Consider the following 17,754-nt stretch of genomic DNA (forward strand, 5'->3'; position numbering starts at 1 on the left):
TCTTTCCTGGGGCCACAATCCTCAACAAGTCTCTCCTCCATCTGAAAAGTCAACAAGCCCCGTTCGGCTGAGCTGGATTAGAGCTGGCTGGTCGTTTTCGGCTGATTTGTTGTGAGAGAAAAATAATATTCTGACTAATAGATAAATAGTGTTTTGTGAGGAGGAAGCAGCCGGCTCCAGCCAGCTGTTTATGAGTAAAAATACCATTGATGTGAGTAGTATTCTTTATAAAAAGTCGAATAGTATTAAATTTATGTTGTCAATATGTATGAACTTTGAGATACCCATAGTCAAAGTTAGAAAAATAAAGATGACAAACCTATACTCAAGGTCGAAGCAGCGCACTTACCCAGTGACCATATTGGCCTTGTTCGTTTCGCTGAAAAAAGCCGAAATACTATTCCGACTGATTTGATGTGAGAGAAAAATATTGTTCAAACTAAAAAAATAAGCTAAAAAAGACGGATTACAAGAGAAGCGAATAAGGCCGATCGTGGAAAACAAGAATGACGTCAAGACGGTTTTTATTCCTCTCCCGACAGTGAACGTTGTGGAAAATTGAGACCCACAATTTATGGTGGTACACCTAAACTTCGGTCATGTTTAATTTTCGGTGTCCTAACCATAATATTACCCACAAAACTGGTTCTTCAATTCAAAACAGCAGGTGGGAGAAAAGTGGTGCCGTGCGTGAGTGGTTACAAGGGCATGCTTAGATGAGTGCTTGAAAAAGTTGCCTAGATTGGAGAGACCTTCGTATGTCTGATTTTAGATGTGTAGGACCAGAAATTGTTGTCTGACCAGGTATTTTTAACTAAATCCAAATACGCCCATGACCAAAGACCAGGCATACTTTGATGAAAAAGTTATCTGTCTGTCTCAATCCAAATATGTACTCCCTTTCTCCGAAAATAAGTGTCACGGTAGGATGCATGGTGGTCAATTTTTTTTAAAATTTAACTAAATTTATAGATTTATTATAAAAATATATTCAACGATTCATTTAATGATACTAATTATACACCATAAATATTAATATTTTTTAATATAAATTTTGTTAAAATAGAAAATATTTGACTTTTCAAAAAATGAGAATGACACTTATTTTAGAACCGAGATATAAATTTTGGGAGGGAGTAGATCCTAAAAATAGGCATATTCTTTTTCGATTACCAATTACTAAATTCCGATAGCGCACAGATACAATTAAAGACAGTACTACGCCTCATTGTTTCAAATCAACATACATTATGGCAGCAGTCGTGGAGAAAGCTAGACGTTTTGCATTGAGCCCTCCTTTGTCCTTCCATCAATGATGGAAATGTCACCGCCACATATACAACTTTTTAAGATGGTCAAAATCAATTTGCAGTGATGGTTTTCCAAACCGCTACTAGTACTACACAACCAATTGTATAGAAATAAGACACTTTAGAGGCAAGCACAACCCTCTCTAAAAATCGATTTTTAAAGACCGACTCGTTAAAGTCAACAATGATTTCTGCCGTCGAAAATTATTGTCTCTGGGAAAAAAGACCGAGTCCTGAATCAATCAAAGTGCCGTCTCCAGTGTTAGTTACTTCCGCAGCTAGTGATCAACCACGCTACGTGCTCAGTCAGAAAGAAAAACACATGTTTCTGAATTTGAGGAAACACGGGAGAAGTGTCAAGTGTGGTGCTCACAAACTAACTCACCCGTATTTCCCATCTACTACTAGATTACTCCGTGAAAGCAAAAGATAGCAGCCTCCGTGAAAGTTTGATGGCCTCAGAAACTGGAAGCAACGTGTCCTCTGAAGTTACTCCTGCATCACCAACGGCAGCAGTACCTGTCGCCATTCATTACAAAGCCTTTCACCGGTCCTGAATCCTGACGATGGAACCTCCTGAAAGTTGTATGTATTCTGGTTTCCACAGTGATTGCTTCTTGTGTGGTGCCAAAAAAATGTAATGAATTACTTTTCCAGCCAGTAGAATTTTGCACGACCCTTTATTTGCCACCGCCGGTGATACATGTGGATCCATATCCATGTGTCAGTGTCACTGTAACATCGATAGTATATAATACAGTAGTATATATATAAGGGGAATACAAAATGTTGCAATGAAAAGTTGAGCCAAAAGAGAGAGAGAGAGGGAGAAGTGTCAAGTGTGTGCTCAGAAAGTAATCGAGTGTTTAGTTTGAGAAATGGGTTGGTTCATCGCCTTCTCACTTTTTATCTTTATTTTATTTGGTTTGTGAAATGGAATAGCTTGATGCATTGTCACTTCATTTCTCACATACTAATAAGAGTGTTGTGGTACGTCTAAATAACTATGGGCCGTTCATATAATTAGATTGGATAGTCATATTATACATCTATTATTATCTAAGAGGTAATACGTCAAACATGTAGTATTTAATTTTTAATTTTGAAAAAAAAATAGGACAAATAAGGAAAGGTAATATAAATATTTTTAATCAAATCGATGCATGCATGGTCTATTGGACGTGGTAAATCCTTTTATCTTTTACTTTCTCGGTTCCAAATTATAAGTTGCTTTGACTTTTTTTTTACATTCAATTTGGTATGCATCTAGATATAATATATGTTTTTGGTACATTTAATTTTGGTATGCATCTTAAGGCACTCGGCAAAGATTTTTTTTTTGAAAAATACTTTGCCGAGTGCCCCTGACACGGCGCTCGGCAAAGATTCAATATTTTTTTTGAAATGTCTTTGCCGAGTGCCTAACAGCTTCGGCACTCGCCAAAGGGAGGAATTAAAAAAATTACATTTTTTTAAATACCTTTGCCGAGTGCCCCCGTGAAGACACTCGGCAAAGAGGAAATTTCTAAAAAAAATTCAAAAACCTCTTTGCCAAGCGCTTTATTCTTGGCACTCGGCAAAGACCCCCTTTGCCGAGTGCCATACCCCGGCGCTCGGCAAAGTTTTTTTTTTGTTTTTGGCCTCCAAAATTTTTGTGCAACCCTTTTAAAGTACTAGGAACTCCTCGTTAGAATTTGGGGATTTTTTGTGGCTTTTTTATATATTTAGTTACTTTATTTCGTTTACTTGAATTTTTTTGAAAAATATTGATTTGAACTGCACGTGGTACGAATAATGGAATTTAATGATTCAAAAAATGATAGTCATGTTACTGAGTGTAGTGTGAGGCCGTATCCAGGAACGGACCCGAAATTTCGGACATCCGCGAACAAGATGTCCGAAATTTCGGGTCCGTTCCTGGATACGGCCTCACACTACACTCAGTAACATGACTATCATTTTTTGAATCATTAAATTCCATTATTCGTACCACGTGCAGTTCAAATTTATATTTTTCAAAAAAAATCAAGTAAACGAAATAAAGTAACTAAATATATCAAAAAGCCATAAAAATCCCTAAATTCTAACGAGGAGTTCCCGATACTTTAAAAGGGCTGCACAAAAAATTTGGAGGCCAAAAACAAAAAAAAACTTTGCCGAGCGCCGGGGTATGGCACTTGGCAAAGGGGGTCTTTGCCGAGTGCCAAGAATAAGGCGCTCGGCGAAGAGGTTTTTGAATTTTTTTTAGAAATTTTCTCTTTGCCGAGTGCCTTCGCAGGAGCACTCGGTAAAGGTATTTCAAAAAAAATCTATGTCGATGACCGGATCGGGGCACTCGGCAAAGTTGCCTCCTTTGCCGAGTGCCTCCCTGATCCGACACTCGGCAAAGGGACGGGTGGGGGCACTTAGGCGAATTCGGCCGGGCAGTCACACAAACAGACAGCCCCGCGCCGTGCGCTGCCCTCCCCTTGGCCGCCGCCGACGCCGTGCGCCGCCGCTCTTCCCTGCGCCGCCCGTCGTAGCCCTTCCCCGCCGCCGCCGCATGCCGCCCTCCCCTCCCCGTGCGCCGCGCCCGTGGCCGTCCGCCAGCCACCGGGCCACCGCCGATGCCGTGCGTCGCCGCCCTTCCCCGCGTCCCGCGCCGCGCGCCGCAGCCCTTCCCCGCCGTTGACACCGCGTGCCACCCTCCCCACCCGTGCGCTGCGCCCGCCAGCCACCGGGCCACCGCCGACGCCACGTGCCGCTCGCCGCAGCCCTTCCTCGCTGCCGATGCTGTGCGCCGCCCTCCCCTCCCATGCGCCGCGCCCGCCAGCCACCGGGCCGCCGCCGCCGCCCTTCACCGCGTCGCGCGCCGCCCGCCGCAACCCCTCCCCACGTCGTGTGCTGGCGCCTGCCCCCGCCTCCGCCAGCCCCCGCCCCCGCGCCCACGTGTGGCCGAGCGTGGCCAGCTGGCCCACGTCGACCCACCAACACCGGCGGGTGGAGGAGGGGAGGAGGAGGAGGAGGTGAGGAGGAGGCAAGGAGGAGGAGGGGGAGGAGGGGGAGGAGGGGAGGAGGAGGAGTAGGAGCCGGCCCTGCCCCCGGCCACGCCCCGTGGACCGCCTGCCCTGACATCGCCCGTGCCCGGCCCCGTTCCCGACTTCGGCGACCCTGACCCCGACCCCGACGTCGCCCGCCCCTACCCCCAGCACCCGTCAGGTATGCCCTCTCTCTTGTTGTTGTCGTGGTAGTGATAGTTGTAGTAGTATTAGTTGTAGTAGTAGTATTAGAAGTAGCGGTAGTAGTAGTAGAACTAGTGGTAGTAGTAGTAGTAGAACTAGTGGTAGTAGTAGTAGAAGTAGTGGTAGTAGTAGTAGTAGAACTAGTGGTAGTAGTAGTAGCAACAGTAGTAGTAGTAGTAGTAGTAGTAGTAGTAGTAGTAGTAGAACTAGTGGTAGTAGTAGTAGCAATAGTGGAAGTAGTAGTAGTAGTGGTACTACTTGGATATATTCTTCTGCATGGATTGATATCCAAACTACATGGTTTCTCTTAAGACATATGTGCTTGTACGCCATCGTGCCGTTGTTTTTTCTAGGTTTTGGAAACCTCACCGTGCAGGGGAGGTTCTACCGAATTTTTTTAAATGACAGTATTTTGTTCCATTTTTGTAGAGAAGAGCCCGTCGGAGCCGAGTCGGAGTTCCCGTCGTCGTGCCGGTCTGCCTGCACCGTGTCGCCTCGCCATTACACCAACCCGCCACGGCCCCGCTAGCCTGACTCCGCCGCCACCCTAGGTATAACCCCTCTTTTCGTATCATGGCCATAGACCATGTAACCCAGTTAGGCGTCTCCCGTTCAAAAGAGATACGGTTGGAGGTATGTAGATCTTTGCATATCTATGACCGTATTTGTTTTGGATTGTCCACATTTTTTGGACAGTCCACGGATGCGTAGATGGGTTAGTTTCCATAGTCTACTCTAGTCCAAGATAGAGTTTCGGTATAACCTCCCTGTTGTTCTCCGGATACGCACTCTTCTTTGGCAGGACGTGTATATGGAGAACAGCAGGGAGGTGCTGCCGAAATTCTATCTCGGATAGGAGTAGAGCATGGAAACTAACCTTATCTACGCATCCATGGGTGGGATTAGGACCTATCCTCACCTATTAGACAGTAGGAACACCATGTAGATGCAATTGATGGTTACATTACTCACTGATACATATGTTAGAGGATGGATGATCGTCAATGGATGTACATGGGCTAGAGAAGTTAGAGTGATTACACCACAGAATGGATGAACAAGACCGATGCTTTCTTGAACAGTGCATTTGGCAAGGCTGCTAAAGGACATTGCCTAGTTTTGTGTCCCTGCAGCAAATGTGGAAACAGGAGAAGGGTAAACAAGGTGGAAATGGGTAAACATCTTATGAAGAATGGATTTACGTCGGACTACACCTGGTGGGTCCACCATGGTGAAGCCCATCGTATGAGAGAGGAGGTGGTGAGACCACAGGTGGAGGCTTTTGATGCTGATGCTGATGCCGAGGTAGCAGACATGTTAGATGACTTTCACCAAGGACAGTTCAATAAGGGACGTGAGAAGGAGGAGATGGAGGTAGCCGCATAGGCGTTCTATGACATGATGGACTCAGCACAGAAACCCCTTCACGATCGGTCAACGATGTCTCAACTAGATGCCATTGGACGCTTAATAGGGTTGAAGTCTGAGTTAAACTTGAGTCGAGAAGGCTTCGATAAGATATTGGCCGTGATTGACACCCTGCTTTTGGAGGGCCACATTCTACCAAAGAGCATGTACGAGTCACAGAAACTTCTTCGTGCACTTAAGATGTCGTATGAGTAGATACATGCTTGTCCAAAGGGGTGCGTCCTATTTAGGAAAGAACACGAGCATGCAAAGTTCTGTCTAAAGTGTAAATCCTCCAGGTACCTGGAGGTAGACTCTGATGATGGCCAGAAGAGGCAACTTACGATCCCCATGAAAATCCTACGGTACCTTCCATTCCTACCGAGGATCCAACGGCTATATATGACCGAGGAATCCGCGAAACAGATGACATGGCATAAAAATGGTAAATGGTACAATCCTAACAAGATGGTACATCCATCCGATGGTGAAGCTTGGATCCCATTTAATGACAAACATCATGACAAAGCAGATGAGGCTCGTAATGTACGTGACACGCTGGCAACAGATGGGTTCAATCCTTATGGAATGATGGCTGCCCCATACACATGTTGGCCTGTCTTCGTTATCCCCCTTAATCTCCCCCCCGGTATCTTCTTTCAATGACATAACGTATTCTTGTCGTTGATAATTCCTGAACACCCAGGGAGTAATATGGGTGTGTTCATGGAGCTCGTGTTTGATGAATTGGTCCATGCTTGGGATGAAGGGGTATGGACATATGATCGAGCTACAAAGACAACCTTCAAAATGCAAGTTTGGTACCACTACTCCCTGCATGACTTCCTGGCATATGGGATATTCTGCACCTGGTGTGTTCATGGGAAGTTCCCATGCCCAATATGCAAGGAAGGTGTGAGGTTCATTTGGTTGCAGAAGAGTGGCAAGTATTCGTCATTCGACAGACATCATCAATTCCTACCTCTTGACCATCCATTCAGACAAGACATTAAGAACTTTATGAAAGGTGTCAAAGTGACAAACCCTGCACCGCGAATGATGACTAGTGTCGAGGTTCATGCTCAGATAGATGCTCTCATGCCTAATGAAGAAGGTGGTTTTGTGGGATATGGTGAGCAACATATGTGGACTCATATCTCAGGCATGACGAGGCTCCCCTATTTCGATGACCTTCTTCTACCACATAACATTGATGTAATGCACACTAAAAAGAATGTTGCCGAGGCACTTTGGGCAACACTCATGGACACTGAAAAGTCTAAGGACAACCCTAAGGCTAGAGTGGACCTGGCAACATTGTGCGATAGACCAAATCAAGAGATGCGGCCTCCTAGTCGTGGCAAGACCTGGAGAAGGCCTAAGGCCGATTTTGTCTTGAAAAAGGACCAAAGGAGGGAAGTACTTGAATGGATCTAGACGCTAATGTTCCCTGATGGGTATGCAGCGAATCTAAAGAGGGGAGTGAACTTAGGCACTCTGTGAGTCAACGGGATGAAGAGTCATGACTACCACATATGGATTGAGTGGCTTCTTCCAGCGATGGTTTGAGGCTATATCCTGGAGCATATCTGGCAAGTGCTGGCAGAGTTGAGCTACTTATTCTGCCAGCTTTGTGCCAAGGAGCTCTCTCGAATCATCATTGATGACTTGGAAAAAGCGGCACCCGTGTTGCTCTGTAAGTTGAAGAAGATCTTTCCACCTGGCTGCTTCTTGCCGATGCAGCATTTGATTGTGCACCTCCTGTATGAGGCATGGATGGGGGGCCCGTGCAGGACTATTGGTGCTATCCAATCGAGAGATGTCTGAAGACACTTCACAAAAAATGTAGAAATAAAGCCAAAATTGAGGCATCCATTGCAGAGGCATACATTCTAGAGGAGGTGTTGAACTTCACAGAGAAATACTACACTGAGAACCTTCCTAGCATTTATAATCCACCCCATCGTTACAATGCTGGCGAAAATGAATCGAACCTCAGCCTTTTTCAAGGGCAACTCGGAAGCGCAAGTGCATCGACCACTAAGCAATTGAAAAATGAAGAGTGGCGTAGTATCATGCTATATGTGTTGACCAACCTTGTCGAGGTGCAGCCGTTCATTGGGTAAGTTTTGAACGAACTTGTTTCATTTCACCGTATGTCCTTGTTTCTTCGTCCAACCCCCTTGTTTCTCGTTGGTACAGGGAATTTTTTCGTCAATCCTGGCATGGATCAAGGCAACCTACCCTGCAAGAAAATGATACCCTTCTTTCACAGGGTGCAGGACCAGAGAGCCCCGATTTCATTTGTTGGTTCAAACAGAAAGTCCAAACTTATGCGCCTATAAGTGATGAGCTGAGATAGGTTGCAAACGGCTGTGCCGTTAGGGTCAAGTCATTTACCAGTTATGACGTGAATGGATATCATTTTCACACAGCAAGCTACGAGCAGAGTCGGCCCAATCGAAAAACCACAAACAACGGAGTTGTTACGCCCGGTACTGATGGACTCGACTATTATGGAAGAATTGAAGAAATCTATGAACTATCATTCTATGGTTCCAAACCTCTTACTCCTATCATATTCAAATGCCACTGGTTTCATCCTGGAGTAACGAGACGGACCCCTAAGCTTGGGCTAGTCAAGATTCGACAGGATTTCGTCTATCTAGGAAAAGATGTCTACATTGTGGCTCAACACATCGTCCAGGTTTATTATACGTCATATGCGTGCAAAGATGCCGAGCATCTTAAGGGTTGGTCTATTATGCATAAGGTATCGCCACACGGTAAACTACCTATCCCAAACGATGAAGATTACAACTTCAACCTAAACACATATGATGGAGAGTTCTATCAAGAAGAGGGGCTACAAGGGAGGTTTGACATAGACTTAACCGAAGAGATATGAATGGAAGTAGACAATGAAAGGGATGATAACGAGGACGCTAGAGACGAGGTGCGAAATCTGAAGGACATACAAATGCTTGAGCGATTATGTTTAGGCAATGACAATGAAGACAACATTCCTCCTTCGGATAGTGTTGATGAGTTGGACAATGTTGATAGTGATGACGAGACCTATGATCCAGCTAATCTCAATCATGAAGATTATTTCTAATACATGTAATACTATGTTTTTTTTGTAATTATGTTTTGTTTATTTTTACATATATTTCTAATACATATATTACTATGTTTTTTGTAATTATGTTTTGTTCATTTTTGCACCTATTTCTAATTATGTCTTGTTTTTTCTTTTTTATTGCAGGTGATTGAACAAAGATGTCGGGCGACCGTCATAGGTCCGTGAACTTGTGATAGACTTGTGGATTTATTTGGATGGACTTGAGCACTTATTATTATATATGTGATATATATTATGATGGATGTGATATGTGCGGATGGATGTGTGGATGGATGAGATATATATATATATATATATATATATATATATATATATATATATATGTGTGTGTGTGTGATGGATAAAATATATATGTGATTAATGAGATATATATGTGATGGATGAGATATATATATGTGATATATGTTTGTATGAATTTATTTGTCATGATAGAATGTAAAAAAAATTACCGTTTTGGGTCACTTTGCCGAGTGTTGCACTCGGTAAAAGACCTCGTTGCCGAGTGCCATGGTCACAGCACTCGGCAAAGCTGGAAAAATGGGCGCTCGGAAAACCATTTTTCTAGCTTTGCTGAGTGCCATGACCATGGTACTCGGCAAAGATTTTTTTTAAAAAAATTCAAACTTTGCCGAGTGCCGACCAGAGGGCACTCGACAAAGATTTTTTTTTAAAAAAGAGTTCAAACTTTGCAGAGCGCAGGCCTAGGGGCACTCGGCAAAGAGTTTTTAGAAAAAATAAAACATCTTTGCCAAGGGCCGGATAGAGGGCACTCGGCAAAGAATTTTTTTTAAAAAAATAAAAAATCTTTGTCGAGTGCCTTCAGGGTTGGCACTCGGCAAAGCGACCGTCAACGGGGCCGGCGCCGTGACGGTCGCTTTTCTTTGCCGACTGCCCGATAAAAGACACTCGGCAAAGAGGGCTTTGCCGATCAATTTTTTGTCGTGTGTTCTTTGTCGAGTGCCGCACTCGACAAAGGCTTTGCCGAGTGCAATTTGGCCTTCAAAGAACCTGAATCCAGTAGTGAAAGGCAGTAGCTGACAACGCGAGATGAGAGGTTAGAAGTCATGTGCAGCTTTGCTTTCTTCCCCATGGCCCATCACTTCCAGAAGCAGAACGCACTTTGATCTGCCTAGCATGCATATGGGTACGTTCGCTCGTGGCTGCAGTCAGTTTCCCCCCTCTGTTTTCACGCGTCCCTACGTGGGTCCACACGGGGGTGTTCGGCTAATCTGGTCTCGGATTGTTTCAGCTTGTTGCAGCTTATTCTCTCTCACAGAATACTATTGAATCATCCAAAATCAATCGAACTACAGTGGAATAAGCTACCAGCCGAACACCCCCTTTGTCGCTCGCGCCACGCGGGGGCCCGCGTCACCCGCGCGAGGACTGCTCGCGCCGCTCCCGCTTACCAGGCGCATCCCATGTGCAACACCCGATCTACTTTTGAAACATCCAGATACAACCACTTGCACCGTAAAAAAAAGACAGATGAAACACTTAGAAACATGCATGCCATTGCAAACATACACACCATTTAGATAAAACGCTTGCAACATATGTGTGAAATATATGCAACATCCAGATAAACACACTTGCAACATACGTCTGAAAAAACAGATGAAACATTGAGGACAGACGCCTGCAACATAAGTGTACAACCATTGCAACATATGCAACATCCTAATCTACTTTTTGCAACATCTGTGTGAAACACTTGAAACATATCTCTAAAACATCTGAAACCTTTGAAATGTACACTTGCAACGTGTATCATATCCCGGTGCGGCATCCTCCGCCATCTGCATCGGGGCGCCATAGCCGTAGTAGGAGGCGAGGTCGGATGGGCTTCCACGCTAGGGCTCAGGGCTTCTCCTTGCGCTGGTGGCGCCTATCGGGGTCGTCGGGCGGGGCAGGCAACGAAGCAGGAGCAACGGCAGGAGCAGCAGGGCGGGCACGCGGAGCAGCGGCAGGAGCAGGCCGTGATAGATCGCTTCGGTGGATGAGGTAAGGCGCGGCAGCGATGATGACACAGAGGACGAGCGGGTGCTGGAGCAAGAAGATTGGATGGGAGGGGATCTATGGCGCAACCTGGATTTCACGTTGCCTGGCACGGGCATGAGTGGACGCCGTGACGGGGAGGCGGAGGGGTGGACGGCGCAGTGAACACCGTGACAAGCGGAGTGGGGAAGTTATTGGTCGCAGAGATGAGGGAGTATGGGAGCAGGCCGGTTGCCTGTTGGACCGGTCCGTTGCACAGACCCAAGGAGACAGCGTCCAGTCGTCCGAACGTCCTACCGAAGCATTAGTGTATGGGTTTCGGTTAATCTTCAGTCCGAAACGATTAAAAGGGATCGATAAAGATTTTAACTTGTAAGAGATAAAATCTCCCCTCAGTTCCATTAGATTAGTGATTAACCGAATAAAGGATGACTGCACGAAATTGATATGATTACTTTGCATGTTCATGTGGTAACATTATTACCACCCACTTCTATCCCGCTTCTAGGTTGGATGAGTTCGGCCATGCCCGAAGAAGGAAAGAACCATTTAAACACAGGCTTTTATAAAAAGATTTTGCATTTTCCTCAAAAAGAAAAAAGATTTTGCATGCCGAGAGTCTGGCATAAAATTTCGTCAAAAAAAGAGTCTGGCATAACAACACACCCAACAAATCACGCCCTTTATACTATACTATACTATTGCAGCCACCGATGGATTAGAAAATATTGGCATCAAGAAAAGTAGCTGCCCCGATGCTTTGTGAAAAGAGGCGGAGGAGAAGGGGGAACAACTAGTGATAAAGCTGGCTATTTTATTTTGGGGCGGGCCTCACACTCTCAAGTCACACCACACTCTGTGCATTGATGCTTGCACATTGCGATGAAAAGAAGAGCAGAAGCACCGGCGGCACGTGGCAGGAGATGATCGTCCCGTTCGGCTGGCTGAAACGGTTGAAAAACACGATTCCGACTGGTTTGTTGTAAAAAAAAATACTAATTTTGGCTAATTTATTGTAAGAAAAAAAATATTATTTGACTGTTTTAATAAACAGTAATCTGAGAGGGGAACCAGCCGGCTGGCTGGATCTGAACCAGACCAGCGAACGGCCTGAATTTTGTAAGCCTCGCTCACGCTTTGTATTTTACTTTGACGAGAAAAAATAGCATTACAAACATAAATACTTTTGTATTGTGGGTTATGGGAGTGTATATATATATATATACTTTTTGAAAACTCGAGCAGTATTTATGTTGTCAAAGTTAGGAAATGATGACAAATCTACGACTGTAGCAGTAGTCGAAAAGGCAGCGGTGGTCGCACTGCCATGGTCAGTGCCATCCGTACCGAGAGGCAAAACATGTTGGCCTTTCTCCTTTTTTTTTGCCCTTTTGGAGGAAAACAAGACTGGCGTCACGTCAAGACGGTTTTCATTCCTGTCCCGACAGTGACTATTGTGGAAAAACTGAGACGCCAAAAATTACGGTGGTACACCAAACTCATGTTTAATTTGCGGTGTCCTAGCCATATTACCCCACAAAACTCGTTCTTGTAAAAGCAGGTGGGAGAACGTGGTGAGTGAGTGGTCACAAAAGCAGGCTTATCCTTTTTCATTTGCAAAATTCTATTACCTCTCTTCGTTCTATACTGTACTAGGTTTTTTTTGAGGGTTTTCGTAACTTTTACTGTGTAATATCTAGACAATATATATTACGTATATGAAAAGTCAAACCAAATTACAATTTGGAATGAAGGGAGTAAGTTTCAATATTACGCTAATGCAATTAATATAATTGATTAATTGGTTTTATTGAAAAGAATCCGTCTCTTACATCCTGCTTTCAACGGTGTATACCTTGTTGTTAGTCGTTAGCCATCACGTCATATTTTCTTGCCGGTTGTTTAGTTTTTTTTTTAAGTTAGTTGGTCATTGCAACTGTAGCATAAAGCGAGTGAGGGCCCAGCCCCCACTCAAAGTTTGCAATACAAGGAAAATTAGACCCTTTTTACTCTAGCTGATTAAGCAAAGTGCTTGTAAACCCTCAATCAAATTTAATCTTAGCTCCGCCCCTGCACACTTTGCTACCATCCTGACGTACACGCGATGCAATGTAATAGAAGATTTTCACAGTAACTTCGGTCCAGTTGTAAGGACTTTTCTCTATTGCAAGCCATATTTTCTCTAAGCTAATCATAGTAGATAAAGTTAGTAATAATAAATAACCAAACATGTCATTTAAGATAACATAGCTTCACAAACAGTTCATTCAGTAGGAAGGTATCTATAGTGATTTAAAATAAAGAATGTCCAAGACCTCGTCCAAAACTAAGGCACGGGAGTCTTCAGGCCCCGGTTTGATATCATCCATAATTGTGTTAGCTAGAAGATACAAGTTGATAACTATCTTTTTAGCTAGCTAGGTGATATATAGGACATTGACTAACCTATTAATTAAGGATCCAAACGGTTGGATCTCAGCTAACTTTTAACAGCTAACTCCCTTAGCTAACTATTAGTTATGTTAACTGGAGAAAGCACTGAGGGCGCATTTGGTTTCTTTGTCTGCTACCTTGCCGCGGAGATATCTAAGCGAGTCTAGCTGTTTGGTTTTCTTGCCTTCCTATCTCGGGTTTGTGCTAGCGAGATTTCTTTTGCTTTTGTGGAAGATCCAAAATGGCTCGCCGAAAAGAGCAAGCTTCTCGTTGCTTGCGCTGACAGGGCAAGGTGAGGCCACGCATAGGCAAGTTGGCACTGGTAACCAGCCTGTTCGCTTGCTCGTAAACGATCGTAAATTTTCAGTCAGGAACAGTGTTTTTCTCTCACACCAAACCAGCCAGCAGTAAATAATCCACGATACGATACGGCCTCCCGAACAGGCTGAACTAAGGGCGCGTTTGGCAAGCAGGAACGTTTCAAATTCTGCTGTGAAACCCGGGAATCGATGCCAAACGAAATAAGGCGCACCATTTCGTTCCACAAACGAAACGATTCTCATTTTTTACACTACGCTGGTGAAACGGCCAAGGAGTAGTTTTGATCGATTCAGTTTCTTCCCTCTTCTCTTTATTAGCAATTGTATTTTTTTTCCATTCTCCTTTCTAAGTGCAACAAACCAAAATGAATCGTATTTAAGTAGATCTTCACCCACAAAAAGTTCTAATTTTTTAAGCATGTTTTTATTTATATTATTTTTTATATAAAAAAGAATTTCTTTAGGAATCATAATCCAGCCCACCGGTCAAACGATCTCACAAAGTGATTCTGATTCATCGTTTGAAACGTTTCTTAAGAGAATCCAAAACGTTTCTACAAGAATCTAAATTTCTACCAAACACACCCTAAACTTGCCCTGAGTATCTACCTGTTAGCTATAGGATCAAACATGCGCTTGGTCTTTTACTATTTACCGTCTCCATGACCTCCATTCCATGTGACAGTAAACAGTTTGTCATAAGATAATCACCCACAGTAACTACATGAGTACCCGTCAACTTTCGGAAGGTACCTGTGCACTTCACTTCACTTCACTTCACCATACCGTACATGTAGACTGTAGACTAGTACGGAGTATACGTTGCACAGCCTTCCCTCCAGCCTCCACCGGTCGCTCCCGTCCCGGACTAGCCCTGTTCGTTTGCAGCGTGCCCGAATAGGGCCCGGCCGGCTCCCAGTCTCCAGTCTCCACCGGGCCGGGGCTGGCCACCCCCAACTGCATCCGCCGCCGCCGCCATCGCCATCCATCGCATCGCATTGCTGGCTGCCCGGTAGCCGCCGTACCGCACCAAGAAGCTTCTTCTACTTCTCTTCCTCTCCTTCCCTCCCACATTTCAAAAGGAGCTAACTAGCGCATCGGCCGGCTGGCGAGCCGACGAGATAGCTCAGGTGCCTGGCTGGCTGCCTCCCTTCCCTCCCCCGCTTCTTCCAGAACCCCCTCGCACGCCCGCTCTGTCACACCCGAGCCCGTAGCTGCGCCGTAGTCCGTCCGTGGCTCCGTGCCACCCCCAGGGCCCAGGCCAGCCAGAGCCAACCGGGAGAGGCCACGCAGAGGGGTCGTGGCGGCTTGCTTGCTCTGCCTCTGCTCGCCGCCTCGCCAGCCAGTGCCCATGCCGCGGATGGCCAAGCTGCTGCTCAAGCTGCAGGCAGTGGCGGCGGTGGACAGGAGGCACGGCCCCGGTCCCGGTCCCGGCCGCCGCCACCCGCTCGCGCCACGCCACGCTCCCGCCGCCACCAGATTCGTGCCCTCCTGCCGCGCCCTCTGCCTCCTCGCCCTCGCGGCCGCCGCCACCACGCTCGCGCTGGCGCTCACGCTCCAGAATCATCGTCTCGGCCCCGCCGACCCTTCCTCCTCCGCCGCCGCCATCTCGCCACGGTAAGCATCCCGTTCCCACCATGGCCAACCTCACCCCGCCACGCTTCCATGCTGCTCCTGCACTCCACTGCTAGCCAATCCAGCAGTCAGTCTGCCACTCACCCGCGTTCTCCCGTTCCATTTCCAACGCCCGCCGTCTCCGCAGCGGCGGCTTCGCTGTGGTGATCAACACGTGGAGGCGCCCAGCGCTGCTGTGGAGGTCGGTGGCGCACTATTCCGCCTGCGGGGGCGTCGACGCCGTCCACGTGGTGTGGAGCGAGCCGCGGCCGCTGCCGCCGGAGACCCTGCGCGGGGGCGTCCTCGGCCTCAACGGCACCCGGCGCGGCGGCGCGGGCGTGCGTTTCGAGATCAACGACGCCGACAGCCTCAACAACAGGTTCAGGCCCATCCGCGGGCTCGTGGCGGACGCCGTCTTCTCCGTCGACGACGACCTCATCGTCCCTTGCTCCACGCTGCGCTTCGCCTTCTCTGTGTGGCAGAGCGCGCCCTCCGCCATGGTCGGCTTCGTGCCGCGGATGCACTGGCTTACCAACCCGGTATGTTTTGAATCGATTGGTTGGTGTAGTTACAAGCGAGTACGTCATATTGGATTTGTATTCCAACACGAGAAATTTGTTTTGTCTGAATTTGAAAGTGCCTGCTCGTAGGTCTTATGTTCAAATTTGAATTGTTGGTTTGACACAAATTAAATAGGAATAAGTTTGAAGTTTGCATGGACATATGAAGGATATATGTTAAAAAAGGAGCAATTCTTAACTGGAGTTGTTTCTTCTGCAGAGAGGCAGTGAAGAGGAATACCGATATGGAAGCTGGTGGTCAGTTTGGTGGACAGGGACATACAGCATGGTTCTTTCCAAAGCGAGTTTCTTCCACAAGAAGTACTTGGATATGTATACCAACCAAATGCTACCGTCCATTCGCAAATATGTGAATGAAAACAGGTGCAACTCCTACCTCTCTGGTTCACCATTTCTAGAAAATTGCCTTCGGTTATGTTATTGGGCCCTATGTTATTATGGTGCTGTCAGGGATTGGCATGTGTAGTGTAGCACTCCATGGATCTTACTCTTTCGCTATGCTAACGCTTGGCAGGAACTGTGAGGATATTGCAATGGCTTTTCTTGTTGCAAATGCTACTGGAGCTCCACCTGTATGGGTGCAAGGTCAGTGAGCACTGAGCGCCCTTTTCATCAAGAAGTAAAGTTTTTTTTTCTTCGAAAAACGGCAAGAGAGTTGCCGAATTAGCTGAATTTGTCTACTTCTTGCATCGATAAATTTCATCTTTGGAGAGTGTGTTTATGTTAATGGATATTAGTTAAAACATAGTTAGATAGTCTGTGTTAGTCTTTTTTTGTTGTTTGCCCGTGACAAAGTTTATCAGCCACCGTAGGATCTTGGGACCTTATCCTTCGTTTGGATTCAGAGGGACAATGACCTTTCATACTATTTTACTTACAATTAGGAGGACTATGTAGTTTTTATATTGCTTGACCACATGAGTTGTTGCTTGGCTGTAGTGAAATTTAACAATTGATGAAGCCACTGTCACTTTCATAATTTCCTGAACTTCCCAGCTTCTAGCATAAGGAAGTTACTGTAGGTTATCTGAAACTTCCTTGGTCTTTTTCTGCTTGGCCGTTACTTGAATTGACAGCAACCTTGTGTAGCAATTGAATAATCCTCTGCCAAAAAAAAAAGGATTGGCTTGGCATCAACATAGAAACAGAACAACTAGCCATATTGACTATTGAGATAGCAGATAGCACATATGCTATCAGTGGCAGAGGGAAGGCGGCAAGGGAGGGGGGACCCCTAAGTTAGTGTAATTTCCATTGATTTTTTTTAATTTGGATCATTTTTTTTATGAAATTTGCACTGGTGTCCCCTCCCTCTAACAAAATTCGCATTTCTGGCTCCACCGCTATATGCTATCCAACCTGTTATTGGTTTCATTCAGGAGTATCTTTCTCACATCCATGTTCTTGATATCACCGCAGGAAGGATATTTGAGACTGGGTCGAGCGGCATCAGCAGTTTGAAAGGCCATGCCTTGCAGAGATCAAGATGTCTCAATGCGTTCACCGCCATGTACGGCCATATGCCCCTCGTAGCCACCACAGTCAAGGCTGTGGACAGCCGCAGGAGCTGGTTCTGGTGATATATGTGCCTCTTGTTTGGCCCTCTTTTATCTCCTTTTGTTTCACTTTTCTCCTTGGGTGCATCCTAGCCATATTACAAGGCTAGTGTGTCTGTGCATAATTCATTCGCACCTAAGAACACAGGCTATATATTGTACACATGAA

General features: G+C 45.8%; 1 protein-coding gene across 1 annotated transcript; it reads left to right on the top strand.

Moving 5' to 3' along the window:
• Positions 1 to 14,722: 14,722 nt before the first annotated feature.
• LOC136522014 (glycosylinositol phosphorylceramide mannosyl transferase 1-like) lies at positions 14,723 to 17,721 on the top strand. The gene is made up of 5 exons (XM_066515797.1): positions 14,723 to 15,451; positions 15,597 to 15,987; positions 16,229 to 16,392; positions 16,544 to 16,614; positions 17,449 to 17,721. Exons 1-5 carry the CDS (start codon positions 15,186 to 15,188, stop codon positions 17,607 to 17,609), a joined length of 1,053 nt encoding a protein of 350 aa, XP_066371894.1. The 5' UTR covers positions 14,723 to 15,185; the 3' UTR covers positions 17,610 to 17,721.
• The last annotated feature ends 33 nt before the right edge of the window (positions 17,722 to 17,754 follow it).

This window comes from Miscanthus floridulus, chromosome 18 (genome assembly GCF_019320115.1).
Source record: "Miscanthus floridulus cultivar M001 chromosome 18, ASM1932011v1, whole genome shotgun sequence".
NCBI classification, from domain to species: domain Eukaryota; kingdom Viridiplantae; phylum Streptophyta; class Magnoliopsida; order Poales; family Poaceae; genus Miscanthus; species Miscanthus floridulus.

Coding starts and splice junctions, on each gene's coding strand:
- LOC136522014 (XM_066515797.1), top strand. CDS start 15,186: ATGCCGCGGATGGCCAAGCTGCTGCTCAAGCTGCAGGCAGTGGCGGCG. Junction 15,988..16,228: donor TGCACTGGCTTACCAACCCG/GTATGTTTTGAA, acceptor TTTCTTCTGCAG/AGAGGCAGTGAAGAGGAATA. Junction 16,615..17,448: donor TCCACCTGTATGGGTGCAAG/GTCAGTGAGCAC, acceptor ATATCACCGCAG/GAAGGATATTTGAGACTGGG.